The sequence below is a fragment of the Nilaparvata lugens genome, chromosome 5 (assembly GCF_014356525.2).
Source record: "Nilaparvata lugens isolate BPH chromosome 5, ASM1435652v1, whole genome shotgun sequence".
NCBI classification, from domain to species: Eukaryota; Metazoa; Arthropoda; class Insecta; order Hemiptera; family Delphacidae; genus Nilaparvata; species Nilaparvata lugens.
Window position 1 is genome coordinate 58,756,471 of NC_052508.1, and position 20,656 is coordinate 58,777,126.

The 20,656-nt window shown below is 34.2% G+C and overlaps 1 protein-coding gene across 2 annotated transcripts in view; it reads left to right on the forward strand.

The window, feature by feature from the left end:
• LOC111046165 (43 kDa receptor-associated protein of the synapse homolog) overlaps nt 1-20,656 on the forward strand; it is a 147,704-nt gene that overhangs the window by 77,553 nt on the left and 49,495 nt on the right. For both annotated transcript variants that reach the window (XM_039428899.1, XM_039428900.1), the window contains one exon: nt 14,809-15,150. In XM_039428899.1, coding sequence (XP_039284833.1) covers nt 15,113-15,150 — 38 coding nt within the window. In that variant the 5' untranslated portion in view covers nt 14,809-15,112. The remainder of the gene's footprint in view (nt 1-14,808; nt 15,151-20,656) is intronic.

Here is a 20,656-nt window from a genome sequence, read left to right on the forward strand (position 1 = left end):
AATCTCCTATTTAAATATCCTACTAAATACTCCTGAACTAACACGAGATTGAAGAATTACGATCAATCCCTGCTAATAGAGATTTCTTGGTTGTAATGGATGTGTTAATGTGGTAGATATATCCTGTTTCATGAAACTTGAATTTTAAATTGACAGCTCAAGAAAGAGGTTTCGGCTGCTACACCTACCCTATCCTCAATATCTAGGTTTCTCGTTGATTGGTGAGTGGTTAGGAATGTAAAGAGGTCTTTTTCAGTAGCCTACAGATTGCTCCTAGAATAATATCATCATGCATTTCTTGAATTACTTGCGATGGAATTATATTTGATTGAACGGATAGTCATCAAATCATCATGAGTAAATCAATAATGAGTATTCAACAATATTAGAGTTATACCTGGGTTCCTGCTTATTATAATTTCTAGGTATTTTCCTTCGTTTATTCTCTTCATCACACGCCATCATGAAACCTGTTGTTTTTCCGGTTGGTTTTGTGTAAGTTATTATGCCATCCTATTATCGCTTATTGCATCGTTTTGTAATTTTGTTTTATATTGTGATTTTTTGGCATTTGAATGAAATAGAAATGTCGTTGATGAAAATACATTCATTTTTGGAATCTTTACTGAACATCCATATCAGATGAACATAACATTCAACATAGAACCTTGCCCTATTTGTTATTGGAAGAATCATTCATTGAACTTCTCTTACATGAAGCAAGTGCAGCTTCACAGTTAATTTATCAACTGTTTAAGACTGAACCAACAAAATTCCAATACTGTAGCTTAGTTCTTCAACTCATTCCACTTTCTCAAACACATATCGGGCTCAACCGTTCGAAAAGCGCAATCAAATCCGATCATCATACTTTACTCGATATAATGAACTCCTGTGCTGGAACAGCTTATTGAAAAGACCACTTATTTTCTTATGCTATTCTAACTCAAAGTACTAGCATGATTGGTTGGCTGGAGCTTCTTACATTCAACGTAACCCCATAAGAAGAAATTTCCATCAGAGGGTGAAATCAGATTAGTACTCGTATATTGCTAGTCCCAATCTTTAAATTGATAGGTTTGTTAATTTCTATCGAGATACTCTACATTCATTAACTTCAGTTTGATATCTAGAGCTATTTAAAGTGTATTTTATATGATGCAATACTATTACTCGTATATACATGTTGTGAAGTTGTGAATTGTAAATCCTTCACAGATAATACGATGTTTCTGATATTTATAAGAGCCGTCTCTAAATTCCCTCTTTTGTGAATAAATTCACAAAAAATTAAGGCCGTCCGGCTCGCAAAATTACTGGGTTCAAACCTCAGCTCTAGCTCAGTGGTAGAAACATGAATTTTATAAATACAAATAATCACCATAAGGTTCAGTGACCGGTGATTGATAATTCTTACCGCTGCTTCTGTGAAGTTCTTGAAGAATACCAGTGAGGAAATTAAAAGAATATTTGATGACTGATTATCAGTAACCATGCACCACTAGAGAATGATAAGGACCAACTATAGTTGTTTCTAGTTGATTCCTAAAACGCTCGTCGTGAATACAAGTATTCACCAATATACCCTTCCAAAATTCCTTAGAACTTACAACGCCAGTTCTTGAAGCTCTCTGGATCCTTATATGATATAACTGGAACCTTATTAATATAATTCTTAATATACTTGTTCTGGTAGATGAGATGAATATCATCAAAGAATGATAAATATTGAGTGCTCTGAATAAGATTAATATTACTTGATTCAATGATTTTAAGTGCTGCTAACTATTTGTTGGTATTAAAACAGCTCAAACTGTATATCACGAGATGAGTTAGGATATAATAAAAAATTCTATGAGTTTGTATGCTGACATAAAACACAAAATATATTCCCATAAAAAAGATGTGCATAAAATATTCGATATATCTATAATTCACTTAAATAATCTATTTCTAAAATCTGAATAATTATCACACGCTTTGCTAATATTCACAATAGTGAGTTTCAAATTCATAATATATTATATTTAATACTGATGCTTATACTTCCAATCAATACAAAATTCTGCAAACAAAAACCTGTTCGGTCTATAAGTTTGATATGATATACGTTGTTCAATTAACAAAATTATAATTAATAAATTAATATTCAAACATGAGATCTCAGGGCTTTTAATATGAATTCGGGCTGTGCATGGAAGTAAGCTTCCTACCTGTATTAAATAAATTTATAAAATGTTCTTATGAACTATGTGCTAGCATTCAACACATTGTGATCTTTTATTTAATTCAAGTTAATTTGAATAGCGCTTTTTTATTAATTCCCCCACTGTACGTAGAACCTGAAACGAGCTCGTTTGACTTATCACTCACTGAATTGAAGTTCTTGACGGTCTCGTGGTCTGAATTAATTATTTCCAATAATTAATTAGGTAGGCTCCTTTTCGTCACTGCTGGGCTAACGCGTGATCCAGATTCTTATAAGTTTCTTTCGAATTAAAGATATTTTTATGGGAATCGTTACAAATTACGAACTCTTTGACAGCACTGAGTTCACAGATAATTGAACATTTAATACAAATACTTTACATTAAAAAAAAAAAAGGGTTTGGCTTAATAGTTTTTAAAATTTTAAAAGGAAGAAGAAAGAACCCTAAACTCCATGTGCATCCTCTCAGGTCGGGATCTTAAGCCAGAAGAAGGAGGTTTTCAGAAAGATTTGTCTCTTCCACGAACAATTCTGTAAGCTACTCTCTGATTGGCCTTCAATTTAATAAACTCAATACAATTGGTTGCCTTGGGAATCAGGGCTTCCTCGGCTTTATAATAGAAAAAATTAAATAAAAAAGAGTTTTTATACAAATGTATGGAGTGTTTATCTTAAATTGATTTCATAAATAAATCCTAACATGCGATTTTAAGACATTTAGTTTTTATATGAGTTCTGTATACTCTTGATTTATCATGCTTTTTTAGATTATAATAAATATTTATACAGAAACAATGGATGTTCGTATTTCTACGCATCGACTTCCTTTAGTATACATCCTTTATGAGTAAATCTATATATATAAAAGCGAAATGGCACTCACTCACTGACTGACTCACTCACTCACTCACTCACTCACTCACTCACTCACTCACTCGCATAACTAAAAATCTACCGGACCAAAAACGTTCAAATTTGGTACGTATGTTCAGTTGGCCCTTTAGAGGCGTACTAAGAAATCTTTTGGCAATATTTTAACTCTAAGGGTTGTTTTTAAGGGTTTAAAGTTCGTCTTTTAGCATGTATATTCTTCTTCTCCCAATCTCTTAATTATAATTGAAATTTCCATATCATATGTTACTATAGAACTATAATCTAAAGAGAGTAATCTAGATAGAGTACCTCTTCGAAACAGTTGTTGACTGGCAACTAAATTAATAATTTTGTCAGATTGGCATTAAGTTGAGTTGACTTTGTTAGGTTGGCACCAAGTTGAAGATTTCAATGCATTTATCGCGGAAAAATTGATTGGGCACTGCTACTTCAATCCTGGTAATATTATATAACTAGCCGTCAGGCTCGCTTCGCTCGCCATATCCGTTTAGCCAGCCGTTTAGTCTGGACCCCCGACTGGATTGTCCTAACATATGATAAAAATGCTCAAATGAAAAATGCAGGCGAGCGAAGCGAGCCTGCTTATCTCATTCTTGGACGATCCAGTCGGGGGTCCAGGGGGCGGAGCCATCTGGCTAGACGGATATGGCGAGCGAAGCGAGCCTGACGGCTAGTTTTTTATAATTCAACCTGTTATATGGGTTGATCGAATAATCAGCTAATTCGTTCAGTATTGATTCTAATAATTATCGATTTATCCAAGATCGACTAATTCTTTTCAAAATGTAAACAAATAATTCTAACCTCCAATAATAAGTATGCCGCTTTATAATTTTTTTTGATCTTACCAATGGGTTCTCATAATTATTAAATCACAATTATACATGTTTTCCTATCGTTTTTGATAACACTATTACTCCTAATCGCTAATGATACTTGATTTAAGTTGATTTATCCTTTGAGTAGGTCTAACCTTCTTTCCAATTTTATAGTTCTATTACATTTCATTGGTTCATTTTAAAATATTTGGTGGTTTTAAATTACCACGTGACAATGTATAGAATGCTTCCACTCAGGTTGGTACAAACGAAACTCCCTTTATAACAGAACCAAATTGGGATAAATAAGTTGCATATATGGCAGAATATCTTAAACCAACATAGATCAGTTCCAAACCAGTTCATTTAATTTCTCACGTTTCAATACTTCTATTTCCACTTTGATGACTACAGAATATGAAGTAGATTACTCTGTTAATGTAGTGGGGAACAGAACGGTCGATAATACTGGAAAATAGAGTGAGGGACAATTGAATGTGTAGCTTTTTTGTGAATGCAGTATAGGTTCCGGTAAGCAATGCTCTTCTGTTGGGGTAGACTCGCCCCAGGGAAAACTTTTCAAATTTGGACCCGAAAATTGTGTTCTAAAGTTATTTAGGAACAAGAAACAATTCAAACGATCACAAATTCAAAAGGAAAGGATCAAAAACTTTTTCATTTTTTGTCACAAAAGACTGTTACAAAAACAGCACTGGCGGTACCTATAACACGAGAGAAGTACAAGGAAATGATAGATACGACATAAAAGCGAGAAGAACTGCTTGAATTGCTAATGATGGATGTAGAATTTTCATTCATGCTGCTTCAAACTCTTGCTGAAACAACTGAAATAACACTGGAGTGTAATGAGCAGCTCTTGACAAAGCTCGAGTTTTGTACTTCAAACTAAAACCAATGAGCAAAAACTTTGAAAGTGTGAAATAACGGCTTTGTTAAGAGCAAACTATGGTTTGCCTCTTCATTACTTCATGAATATATTGCGAGCTGTAACCCTTTCTCACGAATAAATTATATTATTCAGCTTTATTTTGCCTTGTCAATACGGTTCACTATTTTTCAATATTGAAACTAGTTTCCAATAAAATTTGACCCAATTTATAGTCCCCAAATAAGTCAGATAGTCATCAAAATCCTTCCTAATGTCAGATGAAAAAATTGATTCGAGGAATTGAATAATTGGAGATGGGACTCAGCAATCCAATTCTATTTTGGGAGACCCGTTATGCTGCTTGGTTGCGCCAATCGCGATCAATACCGGATTAGTTCTATTTTAGATATTTATCTCTGTTATTGAAACACAATATCAGAGCTTACACTGCTCCTGCATGTGTCTCTTAACAAAATTATTCAAAGGGATCAATAATGAAATATATCTATCTTAGATAATAGGTTTTCGTCGTATTATTATATGAAGTTATATTCATAATTTCACCGGAAAAATTCTATAATTTGCGATGGAAAACTGAATAATTTATAAATGAACAGTTTACGTGGAGCTACAGGAATTTCTCCTTGATTTTCAGTTATTCCAAAAAATTTTAAAGAATAATAAAAAAGAGCATCGATTCACAAATAGCTTATTATAGTACCTACTGTATTGATATTATTATTATCCTATGAGATGTTCAGTTTTCAAATGTCTATGAAAACAATGAAGCCGGAGATTCATTTGTAATTTCTGGAATCTCCAGCGTGTACAAGAACAAAATACAAATATATTATTATTATGAAAGGCTTTCAAACATTTCAGTTATTGATTTTGGATTGATTTTTACGACTATAATTTATTATATTGGACTTTATTATTGAAAATTTTATCACATCATATCAATGTTATTGAAAAAGTCTACCAATTATATATAAATATTGGAATAATTGCCAATACAACAATATTTAAGAATTTTACCATGATAAAATTAAAGCCGTGTCCACACTGAACAAAAATGTTCGACATACATGTTCGGGAAACATGTTTTTTGAGTAGCTGAGGACCAATCATTGTTTGTCAAACAAAAAATTACTGTTTTTCCAAACATTTTCAGAGTTGACAGCTGTAAAACATAAAACCTGTTCTTCTTACTTACAAATATTTTGGTTGGTGACGCGTCCACACTGGTCACGGGCAAACATTGTTTGTCAAACATAATAAAATTTGCCAAAACTTTTTCAGCAAACATGTTTGTCTAACATTTGTTCAGTATGGACACGGCTTTACACCTACTTCAATTTCAACATTCAATTTTCCTGAACATGAACTTTCAATACACAACCAAACAATAACAGCACACACATACAATCATTACCCCTTAATATTTTTACTGGTGCTATGAAATCCATTAACACTCTAATAATCATCTATTACTAAAACCATATCATCACAAAGTGAAGTAGAAGTACGAGTATATTCGACTATAGAATATACAGTTACATATCACAGATCAGAGAAACCCATTTACACGAAGATCTATTCGGCTACAGAACTTTACCAATTGTTTTGTAGCTCCTAAATTCACTAGAAGATATCTATCACGTTTAATACCGAAACTTGACAGTTCATGTTACAGAAGAAGTAGCACACAACGTGTCTTCCGGAAGAGTTACGCGGAGATTACACTTGTATGCGGGGTGCGTTCAGGCTTGTTGCGCTGTGCCTTTACGCAGGCAGTCAGTCTGTTGGAAATCACTGCTAGTGTCACTGGCAGGGATCAGCCATTTCAGGTTCACTTCATTTGTCCCAGGCTACACGCGCTCCATTGCTCCATTGCTCGCCACCATGTCACAATACGGGCGTGTGCTGGTGCCTGGTGTTCTGTCACGGAAGCATACTCTGAAAAAACCTGTCAATGTTATCAACATTTGAGAGGAAGCCTAGCTGTACAGGGTGCAAATTTTATAATAGACTTCCAAACTTTTTGAAACTATCATCAACTAACGGTGGATTGAGAAAATTCAAAACTAACCTTCATAAATTCTTAATAGAAAAAGCATATTACTCGGTGGATGAGTTTCTGGAAAACCATCCTTGAAGACTATTAGATAAGTATTGTAAATTTTTATATATTTGCTATAACTGACATGTTATATTTTCAAGGATTTTTTTCTAATTGACGCATTCTCGTACATCTTTATGTATACTTGAATAAAGATGATTGAACGAATCAAGAATGATATCTGACTCATCCCAAAATTTTCAGAACAAAATTATCATCTCTGTTGTAGGAAATTTCTGTCTTATTGAAGTTTCTGTTATATCTGGCCCACTCAATATTTATATTTATCAATTCCATTACATTTTTTCCATTATCGAATGTATTTTAATTACTTTTTGTGTAGTTGAGAAGTTAATATTGTGGTATTTTTATTTAATATTTGAATCACCGTTCATTCATGAATTGAGTGCAAACACACCTATCCATGAATCATTCTCTCACCGATTGATTCTATATTTTAATTGATCGATCAATCAAGAAAGAGACATTGATATGGAAGTGGCAATATTGATCGAAGTGACTATATTTTAATTGATCGATCAGTCAAGAAAGAGACATTGATATGGAAGTGACAATCAGTATTCAATTAATTATTATCCGTCAACAGTTTCAAACTCATTCACTTTCTGCTCATATTGATAATGTGATAATGATCATGATATATCTGTTTCCACACTGATCAGGAAATTAGCACACAATAATCGAGAGTGTTATGGAAACGTTTTATTTGCTGCTATGTACTCCCTAATCAAAGTTACAACTCATGTTTGTAATTTGTGCGATGCACATAATAAACTTCAAAATCTTTGATTTGTGACTTAAAAGAATATAAATTTTTTGAATAATAATGATGATGACGATGATGATAATATTAACTAATCAGTGAATCGCCTCTTTTTTGGTGCTATCTCTCTCAGCCTTTCAACAATAATATTCTCCTTTTTTATTCAAATCAAACTCATTCTTTAACTTCTTCACTTCTGTCTAACTCTGTCACCATTTGTTTTGAAATTACAAAGAAAATTCAAGGCCAAAATTATTTGACTGATGGAAACGATAGAGGAGATAGGGAGATCTGTCGAGAGAAACAAAAAATCTATATCAATATTGGAGACAATTCACAAGGCGAACTTGTCGAACTTGATGATGAAGCTTTGGATGATAATAATGAGCAGAATTTGTAATGACATTTCTTTCTGGAAGTTAGTTTCTGAAAGGCTTGTCTCGACTTGTTTTGAATCTGCGAGAAATAGACGTTGTTCAGTGAATTCATAACGATGAAAATTCTGAAGAAAGTTATTTGATTATGCGAGCTGTATCTTGAAGTCGAGTGGAGATGTAACTATTTAATCCTCCTTTCAAATTTGATAAGCTATCAATCTATTACCATCAAGCATCTCAAGTTCACAGAATGATATGTGAGAATATCTCCTATGAGATATAATTTACGATCTCTGATCCATCAATTGAGTTGATGTTATTAATTGTTTTCCACTCTATCAACACTGTCGAATGTTCATTCTATTAGGAAACAAGACTGATTAAGATGTATGAAGGTATTGTTGGAGAATTGTCTAGAAGCATGTGACTCTTATCTCTTGTGGTTTATAGAGCGAATAACAATAGAGCTGTTACATAGTGTGGTTTGAGTTCTGCCAAGATCATGATATCATAATCTTTGTTCATTACCGACTCATAACATTACCCACTCAAAATTACCCACATTACTTACTAATGTGGGTAACACCATAGAGAAACAATAGCGTAAGTAGATATCCCATGGTATGGGGAATTTATGTCGCAACTTTTACTGTTATCTCAAGCCGATTACTGTCGATTAATGTCAAATTTTACTGTTCTGTTGGGGTGAAAGTGTATGAACGGCACAATTTGAGAGACTACCAGCGTCACACAGCTGCATAGGAAACAACTACGTGAACTATCGGCTTGAGATAACAGTAAAACTTGCGACATAAACGCCCTATACCATGGGATATCTACTTACGCTACTGTTTCTCTATGGTAACACCCAGTAAAAAATACACTATGACTAATATTCCTAATCCGTTGTTCCTTTGAAGATATACATTGAATTTACTTTATACCTTGCGAATCTCTAAAATTAACACAGAAAAGTGGTTCATACGCAACTGAAATTAGAACGTCCAAGATATAACTATTTCCTCATCCAAGTAACTCTGTAAACATACCTCTAAAATTTTAAAGGATTAGCTCAGGGATTCTGGTATTCAGATTGAAACTTGATAATGCGAAGAGGGATGGGCTTGGTGGAAGCTGTAGAATTGAGGCTTAGTAAGTTAATCACTCCTCTTCATTAATGAATGCAAGCATAAATGTGCCTGCAAACTCCATTCATTTGTGAGATTCTGGGCAGCATTCCAAATTCACTCATTTTAACAATACTCTCACTGCATTTGTAGTTAAACCGGGTCATCAAACTGATAATGGCTAGAACATTTTTCTTGAATGTGACTCATTAATCACGTTTTATTGCCGGAATGATAATTTATAGTAGTTCTGTTCCTGTTGAGTGTGAACCCCGGCCTGATTTATTCACAATAATTTTATTTTCTTCCGCTGTAGATAAGTTTGAACCAAACTTCTCCATTACTTCTGAAACTTCAGCTCTTCAGTCTTGAATATAATAGGAAATCCAATAGATACTCACAGTCATGCTTTTTTGACTCGAAGAAAGTCTGATAGAAGTTCAGTCTTGTATGGTATGATCTTGATGATGATGTATGATATTGGTCTCATTGTGAACTCACTATAAGGTTCGCTCCTTATTGAGACGGGACTCAACGCGACGTGTCGTGTGTCTGATAGACGAGTTCATTTCATATTATCATATTTTAATTTTGACATTGAGATGAAGATAGCGCATGTGAATTATCTTGATTATATGGTATTAAAACTCATCCAGCAGACTCAAGTCGTGTTGTGTCACATCCAGCAGACTCAAGTCGTGTTGTGTCACGTCGCGTCGTGTCTCAATTTGCGACAACCTTGAGCCTGTTTCATTCCTTGAAACAAATAGATTAAAGATTATCATTCGCTGTAATTTCAATAAGAGCACTGAATACTATGTTAGTGTATATTTTGCTGCTAGAAGAAAAAGTGATAGAAACTGAAGTCATATATTCTGAGCGCTTTTGGTAAGAATATTGATTGGCTGTTGAGATTGTCGAAGGATTCTCTCGTGAGACTGATTTTGGTGCAAAGTGCTGTTTGCTCTTGTCTGATAAAATGACAATGTAATTCAATTGGAACTCCATTTCCCATTCCACATGCGTGTTAATATTGATGTCGTTGGTAATGTCTCATCTTCTGAAGATTACAAGAATACCTTGCATGTTCACATTGTTTCAGATGGAATTAAGCTACCTGCAGGAACTGTCCTCATCATAAGCTCCTAGCTCGATCATGAAAAATACTGTCTTGCTCATAACTTCTCTTGAGAATCATCAATGTACTCGATCTCGATTGTGTATAAATAGGAAGGATCTTGAAAAGAAGAATAAGTAGGCCTAGATATGAATGTCATGAATAAATTCATGTATTGTGGTCATTGATATTTTCATTTTTTATGATTATTTTCTATGTGGATGGAATTCGCCGTTCATCTATTGATACCCAATTGACATCGATCCAACTTATTTGACAGTTTCATTCGATTTCAACTAACAGATACCAAAGTGATTTGATCTTCATGGGTCAGAAAATTCAGCTGATCTTGAAACTTATGGGAAATTAAACTAATCTTGATATTTTTAATTTGTGAGTTCTCTTACAAGGTGAAGGAATTATTAAAAATGACTTTGTCAAACATTGCTAAATGATTTGGTTCTGTATTGATGAATGAATAAACTTCATGAATGAACTGTTGCTCAACTTGGATAATTCACAAAATATCCAAAATATCAAGACCTTCTTATTCTTCTGATCTTGTGGAAATGCATTAATTATGAAGTAATCACCAATTATGAAATTCAAATTAAGAGATGTTATGATAGAACATAATTAACAAAACAGATGCATTCATTTTACATCAATCATCTTTGTTAAAAATAATAAGCAAGAATTAGAAGTAAAAATTATTCTTATCGTTTTGGTATCCTTGGAAAAGGAAAAACTCAATTTCTTCAATATGCAAAGCATTATTGAGGATATAAATTTGAATTTTGGCGCGAAGTATTGGAAATAGTTTGTGGTGGTGGTGGTGCGGGGGAGGAGATTCCGGTTGGCTGGGGGGTGGGAGGTGTTGTTGGTGAGGCACACTTTCTCACCGTCGATTTGGCACGGATGCTGGTTTTCGCACTTAGTATAGTAGACAAATGAGAGGTGAGTGTGTGGCCAAAAATAGGCGCGCAGCATAGGCCAAGGGCAAAAGTAGTTGGTTTTGTGCGATACAACATAGATCAATATTTGACCTACTGACCCCGTGTGTCATGCCGCGCCCTCGAAAGAGGTTCAGCGCCACCCGCCTCAGCATTCAGCAGCAGGGACCCTGGAATTCCGCCAAAATATTCATGAGCAGAAGACGACGATGCTGGCTCCCCTCTTTCGCGACCCCTCCTTTACCATTGTCTCGCAACTGATTCGATCTTCTTCGATAATCTGCACATTATGCCATCCCCTGCCTCTTCCACACTTTTCTACAGCCACAGCCACCTTCTTCCGCGCATGAACAAATAGTCCACATCCTCCATCACCGGCGTCACACATGACTTTCCTGCATCACCACTCTAATAACCGCTCACACTCTCATTTCAGGGGCCACACACATGAAAAACTGTTCCGAGTCCGATTCGCATTCAATTTTACAGCGCACAATATTCATTTCCGCTGCCGTTTTTCGACAGACCGCTGAATTTATTGCTTGTGTCGAAATTTATTGCGTTCCAAAACTCTTGCTTTGGTGTTACATGGTGCTGATAGTTCGTAGATTACAATTCGCTAAAGTTGTTTTATGTGACAGTAGATGAGATTTGAGGCCAACTCTAGTTATTTATTGGATTTTTCATACTTGATTGGTAATTGAAGAGCTCCATTCCAAACCTGCTAAGTCAATTTTCTCAGATTTCTGTTTTTCATGTCATATCTCATCAAAACATATGACTTCATCATCTGCTAGTGTGTTTCTTGCCAAAACCTGCTTCTTAAAGCTGCAATCACCATTCAAACATTATTTTTTCTCTAAAACCTGTCAAGTCAACTACTTAGTAGTCGTTTTTCCCAATCCATGCCATGTTTCTGCGCATGTGCAGTTTTATTTCTACAAAAAGATGGTTAGATTAATTAACAACTTTGAAAATGATACATATTGATCTTCTAATGATGAATTAACTTCCAGCGAGAATTCATTGGCACAGAGCATACAGTGATTCAGCAACAGTTTTTCCCTATTTGCCAACAAATTATGTTTTTGACTTAGCAGGTTTGGAATGGAGCTTTTCAATTTTTCAAAGCCGGTGGGGTGTATTTAGACTTAGTGTGTCATGTGTAAACAGAATATTCTGTCCGTTCAGAGTGAGAACTCCAGATGAAATTGATAGTCTTATTTTTTGAGTTACAACGTGACAGTTAACCCTCAATAAACACTCAACCTTCTATCAAATTGATATACCTGAATGCTTTCTCATTACTATAGGCCATAACAGATTTATCTTAACTATCCTCTTCTATGATATTCTCTACATTTTGACCCCAGAACCTAACCGATCATAACCATATTTCACTTTTTGTGTAGTTGAGAAGTTGATATTGTGGTAATTATTCATATTGAATGAAAAAGACTAAGAAATTGTCAAAAAACCACTGATTTATTGATAATTAGAAAGACCGGTTTCGGTTATTACACCATTGTCAATCTCTGAACAAACTGAGTTTATCAGAGATTGACAATGGTGTAATAACCGAAACCGGTCTTTCTAATTATCAATAAATCAGTGGTTTTTTGACAATTTCTTAGTCTTTTTCATTCAATAACCATATTTTGTTCAGTTATGCTGTGAACATGCAGTTATGCAGTTATGCATGATAAATAATTTGACAAAGGATGACACCAACCAACTGTGAACTTTCTATGAATCACACACTGGTTGAGTAAAACATGACTCAATTCTGTTTTGAAGTTTGAAGAAAAATAAACAAATAAAAAACAAGAATACCTAGTAGGAATTCCACTAAAATTTGATAGTATTTGTAATTGGTTCGCACCACCGGAGAGCATTCTTGATAAATATTCATACAACATTTGTTGGTACAGCGCTCTCTATGATCTGTCTGGGAAAATTGTTGTCATCTGGCATGCAGCTACATTAGCATGTTGATTGGAGTCGATTTGCATGTTGAGGAGAGTTCTTTGCCAGAAGATTCAAAATAGTGAAGAACTAGTCTCTTGCTGACATGATATAAATATTTCCAGCGATTATACAATCAGTAAAGTTGTGTAGCAGCGCAAAGTTGCATGTCATCAAGGAGCTTCATAGTTCTGTTAAAACTAAGAAAGTTTTAATTTCGACAATAATGGTTTTCCATTTTCACTTCAAAAATTGAGAAATTTTAACAGAAATTTCATCAAGATAACGAATGAAAAACTAATTTAGTAAGCTTAAAGCTGAATTTTCAGATTAAAAGACATTCCATATCCAACTGATGAATTTTCAATGCACTGTTCTCAGAACTATCAGAAATTCACACGGAATACATCGAGCTTTCCTCATCTCATGGGAATAACGAATGTTTATTATTGTATTGCTTGTTGATTGTATAGTGTGTGATGCCGCTTACAACAGAGAACCCTATCATTCAACTCGTATCTGCCCGGACCTTTGTCCTTGTATTCAATTTTAATTATCACAGACTTCCATCCCGAATGCAATGTAATCTCTAAAGCTTTGGTGGGCGAAGGTGCTTGAAAATATGAGAGCTCTTCCATCAATTTCAATTTGAGGTGGAAGAACCAGCAAGGAAAATTGAAGAAAAACTTCCCAATAAGGAAAAGAGTATGATTGCACTTCACTTTAAAAGTAACAAGGGAAATACTTTTTCCCAGTCCCTATAACATCATGAAGCGAAATGTATTTCCATCATCGAATATTATTTTTCTTCTGTACTTCCATCTCTATTCATCGTTGTCAATAATGAAAGTGGCTTTTTCATAGACACTCTCTCTATGGAGGATTTGATCCTACGACATTCACAGATTACTCAGTTCAGATTTTTCAATTGAATTGGGAAATAAATACCGAATACAAATTGAATTGAGTTGATACAAATTCTGTATCAATCGGAATAGAAAATTGTGGTGAGAACTATTATTATTAGTTGTAGTATAATGCATCGCTTTGAGAATTGAGAGAAATTGAATTATTCTTATGATTCTGATACTTCTGATGATCCAATTATTGGTGAATATAACCAATGAACAATAGTCTTCCCATTTATTGATGTAGTATGTAGTAGTAGTATGCTTTGTATAACATTTTTCAATTCTATTAGTTGAAAATCTCTTATTTGATATAGAAGAGCACTTAACTCTTCGAAAACATCCTATTTTTTAGTTCTAGATTCCAGGAAGGTCGTTCCTAATAGGTCAGAGATGAAATCATTTCGGTCAAATGCTACATCACTTTACGCAAATTGTGGTAATTGATGATGAATTAATTACTTCTCAAGTAGTATAAATAATAATAATTGATCCAGGAAAGCTTTTTCTTGACTTTTGTGGTGAAATACATGAGTTTCTTGTATGTTCTGGGGAGTTAAGTTGGTGCGTACCTTGATGCAATCATAAACTCCCAAAACGTCAAGCTCATGAGTTATTTCTTAGCGTGGTATGTTTATGTTTCAGGTGGATTTGGAGTTTGCGGCAGAATGCGTCTCGATGCCAGTATGGGGTAGCAGCAGCAGAAATAGAGTAGAAGATATGATGGGGCAGGGAGAAGAGTCTAGGTCAGGATTTGGGGCAGCTAGCCGGGGTGGTTGGGGTGGGAGAGGGGTGGCTCTCGCCGACGGGTGGTAATTTGGAAGGGGTGACTCGGGGGCAGCGGGGGGGCTGACGTAGTGTTCACACACGAGGATAGTACCTAGTGACCGTTACAACGTTGTTCCTGCACCTTCTCACGGATCGGAGCTGTGAGGCTGCCAACACCGCCATGTCCTGGGAGTCCATCGCCTCCAGAGAATATCTCGGGTAAGCGCACTCTCATCTCTACCTCTTTTCCTCTGCTCTCTGCTCTTTTAACGCCAGTATGGATTTTTGCAATCCTCTCCAAAAACCTAGATAACAAACATGTTCATCCCAGTTTTTACACTGACAACTTACATTCCTCTCTTTTATCATTGACATCTCATCAAATGTAATACCAAGTTACAAAATCCGGGAAATTTATTGCTCCCACGTTATAGAAGTAGGTCAAATGAGAAATAATATTCAAATCATGTTCATTTCAGTTTTTATTACTAATAACTCAATTGCATTATTAATTATCGTACTAGGAGTGAATCTTTATTACAAACATGTATTCGAAAACGATATTTGCCACACCTATGAAAGTAGGTCACATAGAAAAAACTGGGTTAAAAGTTTAAAAGTGTATGAATGTCAGCTCTGACAACTGATAACACCTTATTCTACTCATTTAACCAGTATATGGTTGAATAAAAGACAGCTTGAGAATCATTGATTCACCTAATGGGAATCTAACTCCACAGTCAGATTGTTTCATTGAACCAGCTTCTACATAGACAATAAAATATAGACTATTGCTCCTCCCACTTCCACAATAGCAAATATCATATTCGAAGTGTTATAATGATTTTTGTCTCAAACTCCGCTATGAAGCATCCAATTACAGTATAACTGATAGGTGAAAGTCACTTTAAAACTGAATTCGAGAATGAAATATTGTAATGCAGTAATGCCTAACCCGTGAAAGGAAGAAGAAGAAGAGATCATTGAGATAAATGAATAGATTTTATCATATAATATTTATATATTCACATATTAATTATAATATATTTAATAATATACATATTAATATTTACATATACATTACATACATACATATACATATATTTCGTAATGTAATCATTTACATATTTATCATATTATCAAATGATAGAATTTTTATCATAGAATAATAATTATTGTGTTTTACTAACTTTTATCTAATTTAATCTACAAATTTATATTTGTGTGTAAGTTCCACTAATCTTTGTTCTTATTTTGGTTTAATTTCTTAATTATATTGAATAAATATATTACTGCAACTTAGGTCTACGCACAGGTTTTACCTTGTAGGCTACTCCTTAAACATAGATGGACATAAAAAAATATACTGCAGTTTTGGGATCATTTTATATATTTAATAGTATTTTTCTTGTATTATTTTTATATGTCATAATATTAGATTATTATAATTGTGTATGTTTTTTGAGAAATAAATTTGAATTTGAATTTGAAAAAGATGTGATACACGTATAATTGGCTCATTTTCAAGAGTCACACACAAGTTGCGTCCATGATTCACTAATGGGTCGTGAACTGACTGGGCCACATCTCAACTATGACGACCTCAGTCCAAGTAGAAAGAGTACCCCCTAGGAATATCAGCCCTCCTAAATTTGGTGAGATGTTCAAAAACTTTCAGATTTTCTCTGACAATGGGAGATCATTAACATTTATTCTTAAAAATGTAAGACTTCTAAGTTGAACATTCTGAAGTTTGGAGTAGTTTCAACATGGATTGGGACCCAAAGGTATTCAAAGTCTAATATTAAAGTTGGAAAACTCAAGTGAAATGAAGCCACATTCCATTAGAGAACCAATGTGAGGCAGTATTGGGGCAGAGTAACGGTTTCAGCCTAATTCAGTCCAAAGTTGACCTTCAACTGTTTGAGTGTTGAGCGGCTGATTTTAATCTTCTGGCTCAGAGCCAAAATAAGATACCCCCAAATAAAATCTCTTCCATTCTCAGCGATTCTACTAAATATAATATGTATCTTAGAAATTGAACTCCTGAGACTATATTATTAGTAGTGATTATAATTATGATAATTATCATAGTGATTATGATGATTATTCATACAATTTCTTCTATGCTATGGGATTCATTCGTTTTCTCTGGTAACAATGTTTGTTCAATTCACCAAGCTAGATTCCAATCTGTAGGCTAATTGAATAAAAATGACGTTTATGCTACAACATAATGCAATATGGTCTGTACAGTGATGAATATGATGTCCTCTATAACAATAATGTTACGATATAACGGCTGCATACAACAGTTGTAGATTATAAATAAGATAATATAAAATAATATTTTCCTGAACTGAAAGCCATTACTTGAGAGACCAATATCACACGAGTTGGAGTAGAAAAAATAAATTTAGTGTATTATATATAGAGCAGAAGTGAGAATTAAAAATCAGCGATCGTAGAACTGAGCATGATAATTGTCAGATGAAGTTAATTTGACAGATAGACGTAGATCTCAGTTTTCGATAGAGACGTAGTAGCCTAAGTGAAGCCTGTCTGTCAGTGGAGAGAGAGTCGGCAAAATTAATAATATATGAAACCAAACTCATTATGTTCATGAATTCTCAAGAGCTATTGAATAGACAATAACACTTATTCCTCACATAATACATGAAGTTCCCCATACATCAGATCCAAATCGTGATAACGTGATTCTACAATAAAATATTTTTCAACATGCAAGGTGTCAAAGAATAATGGAGAGAGTGGAAATAGTTCTTCCCTCTTATGATAAGAATCATAGAATTACAGCATTTAATTTGGATTCTCGTTTAATAATGATTATGATAAGAATCCTTTTCAACGGTTAACTCTAACAAATAATACAGAAGAACTAACCTATTGTAGTCGAGTATTGGAATTTTATAGAAAGTTAAAAAAGGAATATCTCTGATGATCAAGAGATAGAAAATATAAGAGAGATCTTTGAGAGAAATACATCAAATGTGATACAATTGCATTGAATTGCATACTCATAATACTCCTCACTAAAAAACATGTTCTCAAGCTTTGGGCATCTCTTTAAAAATATGTTTCATATCAAGTTGATAGCTCATTTTCGTTCAATAATGGTGATATGAATCAGTACTTTCATTTGGGAAATTTCAAATCCCTTACCAATTCTAAACATCACACCTAAACAATATGATGAATCATAGAAGACCCGATCTATTATTGTATTCTAACCACACAATATTATCATTTCGAGAATTTCAAACTCCTAACCAATCCTAAACATAACACCTAAACAAATTCTAAATAATCATGAAAAACCTAATCTTTTCCTAGTCTATCCTAATCACTTCACACTATTCTGCAATTTATTTCATTAAGGCTGTTCGGTAAACCTTTTTAATTTAAATTGGATAATCTTTTTCAATATAATTGTTAAGATCATTATTGGAGTGAGAAAAGTGGCAACTGAAATTTTTAAGTGGTCTAATAATCGAGTTATGGGTTGTTGTAAGTGCTAACTCCGTTTTCTTTCCAGATCATAAACGGTTTTGAATTTTTCATTTGTGTTTTTTTAATACATTCAGTATAATATTATTGGCTTTGTTCTAATATGCGTTATTTCGCAATTTATACCAAAATAAACAAGTTATCGAATTCACAAGAAATTGTACTTCTTTATGTATGATTACAATATGGGGAATAAAATGTTTCAGTTTGGAAGGATACATTTTTTGAATTTTTAAGAGGAGTTCTGTTAATTTATAGTCGTAACTGTTTTTGATCTGGAAAGAAAACGGAGTTAGCACTTTAACGACCCATAACTGCCATAACTCGCTTATTAGACCACTTAAAAATTTCAGTTGCCACTTTTTCTCACTCTTATAATGATCTTAACAATTATATTGAAAAAGATTATCCAATTTAAGAAAAGTGTACCTAACAACCTTAAATGGACCGCTATCTTTACTGGAAATGTTTATTTTATCAACATATATCAACATGTTCAACTACATGTTAACTGTAACGGTAAGTAACTTCTATTGAAAGGATTAAAACGTTAAAGACGACTGATCACTGAAGCAAATATTTGGATTCCATACAACATGTTAATTTCTGACGATGAATATTCTAGTTCTCCATCCATGATTATGACTTAAATTTTAGCTAGAATATTCAAGTGGACTCATATCATATGAATGACAAACAGGGAAGCGAATTGAATCAAGTGAGGAGAAATAAGCGCTGCATGAGTTCTAAATACAGTGGATGTGCTTGAAGCTCGCTTGGAACTTGCCATTGTGGAAAGTGATACTGCAAAGCGCACGTTTCGGCGTTACTGCGAGGCTCCGCTGCTCGATTTCCAGGGAAACCGAGAGAAGAGTGGAGTTTTTATTGCCCGAAATTGCTTCCAGTCTCACGATTCGGCCGAGCGAATTGCGAAAACAAAAGCGATGGCTCTTCTCTTATTCGTAACTGCAGTTGCAGCCACATCTCAGGTCACTTTTGGTGAAAAACTGCTTCCGGGACACTCCTACACATTTCGAGAATAGTTAGAATGCCCCAGTTGCTACAGTTACTTATCAAGAAGCTTACTCAATTTGGATTAGATTTTATAGAATAGGTCAATCACAATGGAGACGTTCCAAACACTGCAATCATTAGTTAGACAATATCGGTGACCGAGCTTCGCTCTGGAGTACAAAAGCATGAAAAAATAATTACGATAGGAGGAATTATAATAACATTCACGCAGAAATGTTCTATCTAATCACAGTAAATTGAGATTGATTCCCAGAGGAATGCAAAAATTTCCCTCACAAAGGCCCAGTTGCACAAAAGCCGGTTGAATTTTAATCCTGATCAACTTCACGTGAACCAAATCAGAGAAGACCATTTCAAAAAGATGGATCTACTGGAATTAATCAGGATTGAAAATAACACGGCTTTTTTGCATCCGGCACTAAGTACCTGATTGAATGATCACAAAAGTTCAACAGCTGAGTCATAATTTTGACACAGTCCCACACACATGAACTCGCTCACTCACTTCCATCACCAACAGACGACGAAATAATTATTATCAGATGTTTTCCCAAGGATGAAGAATAATTATCCTTTTAATATCCTTCAGCGAGTTTTCCCAGGGATGAGTCCCAGTGCAATCGAATCTTTATATTATAAACCTACTATGTTCTAGATTCGTGAGAATCGTTAGAGCCGTTTTCGAGATCCGGTGAAATACAAACATCTAAACATCCAAACATCTAAACATATAAACAGAAATTGCTCGTTCAATAGTATAGGATAGTTTCGATCAATCAAACTCTTAATTGAAAATAGCCAGGTTAGCAAAAATTGAAATTAGGTGAATTATTTAAACAATTATCTAATGGAATCATTAGTACCCTTCATTCTTTTATCGAAGACATAATACACAATATTGCTTCAAGACTATCTGATGAGTTTGGATTGAAGAATAGATCCTATTGGAACTTTTCAACTAAATTTAAATCATCTGGAAGTAAAATCAACTGGATTATCCATTTTCTTCTGAATCATTAAAATTATCACAGAAAAAATGTGGAGTGAAGAGAATAGAAGGTTTCAAATGCTGGATTCAAATTCTATACTTTTTTTAGTGGAAGTAGAGATCTTAATCTTCCTTCATGTAGTTTGCTCTCCGAACTGAAGCATTATTATGTAA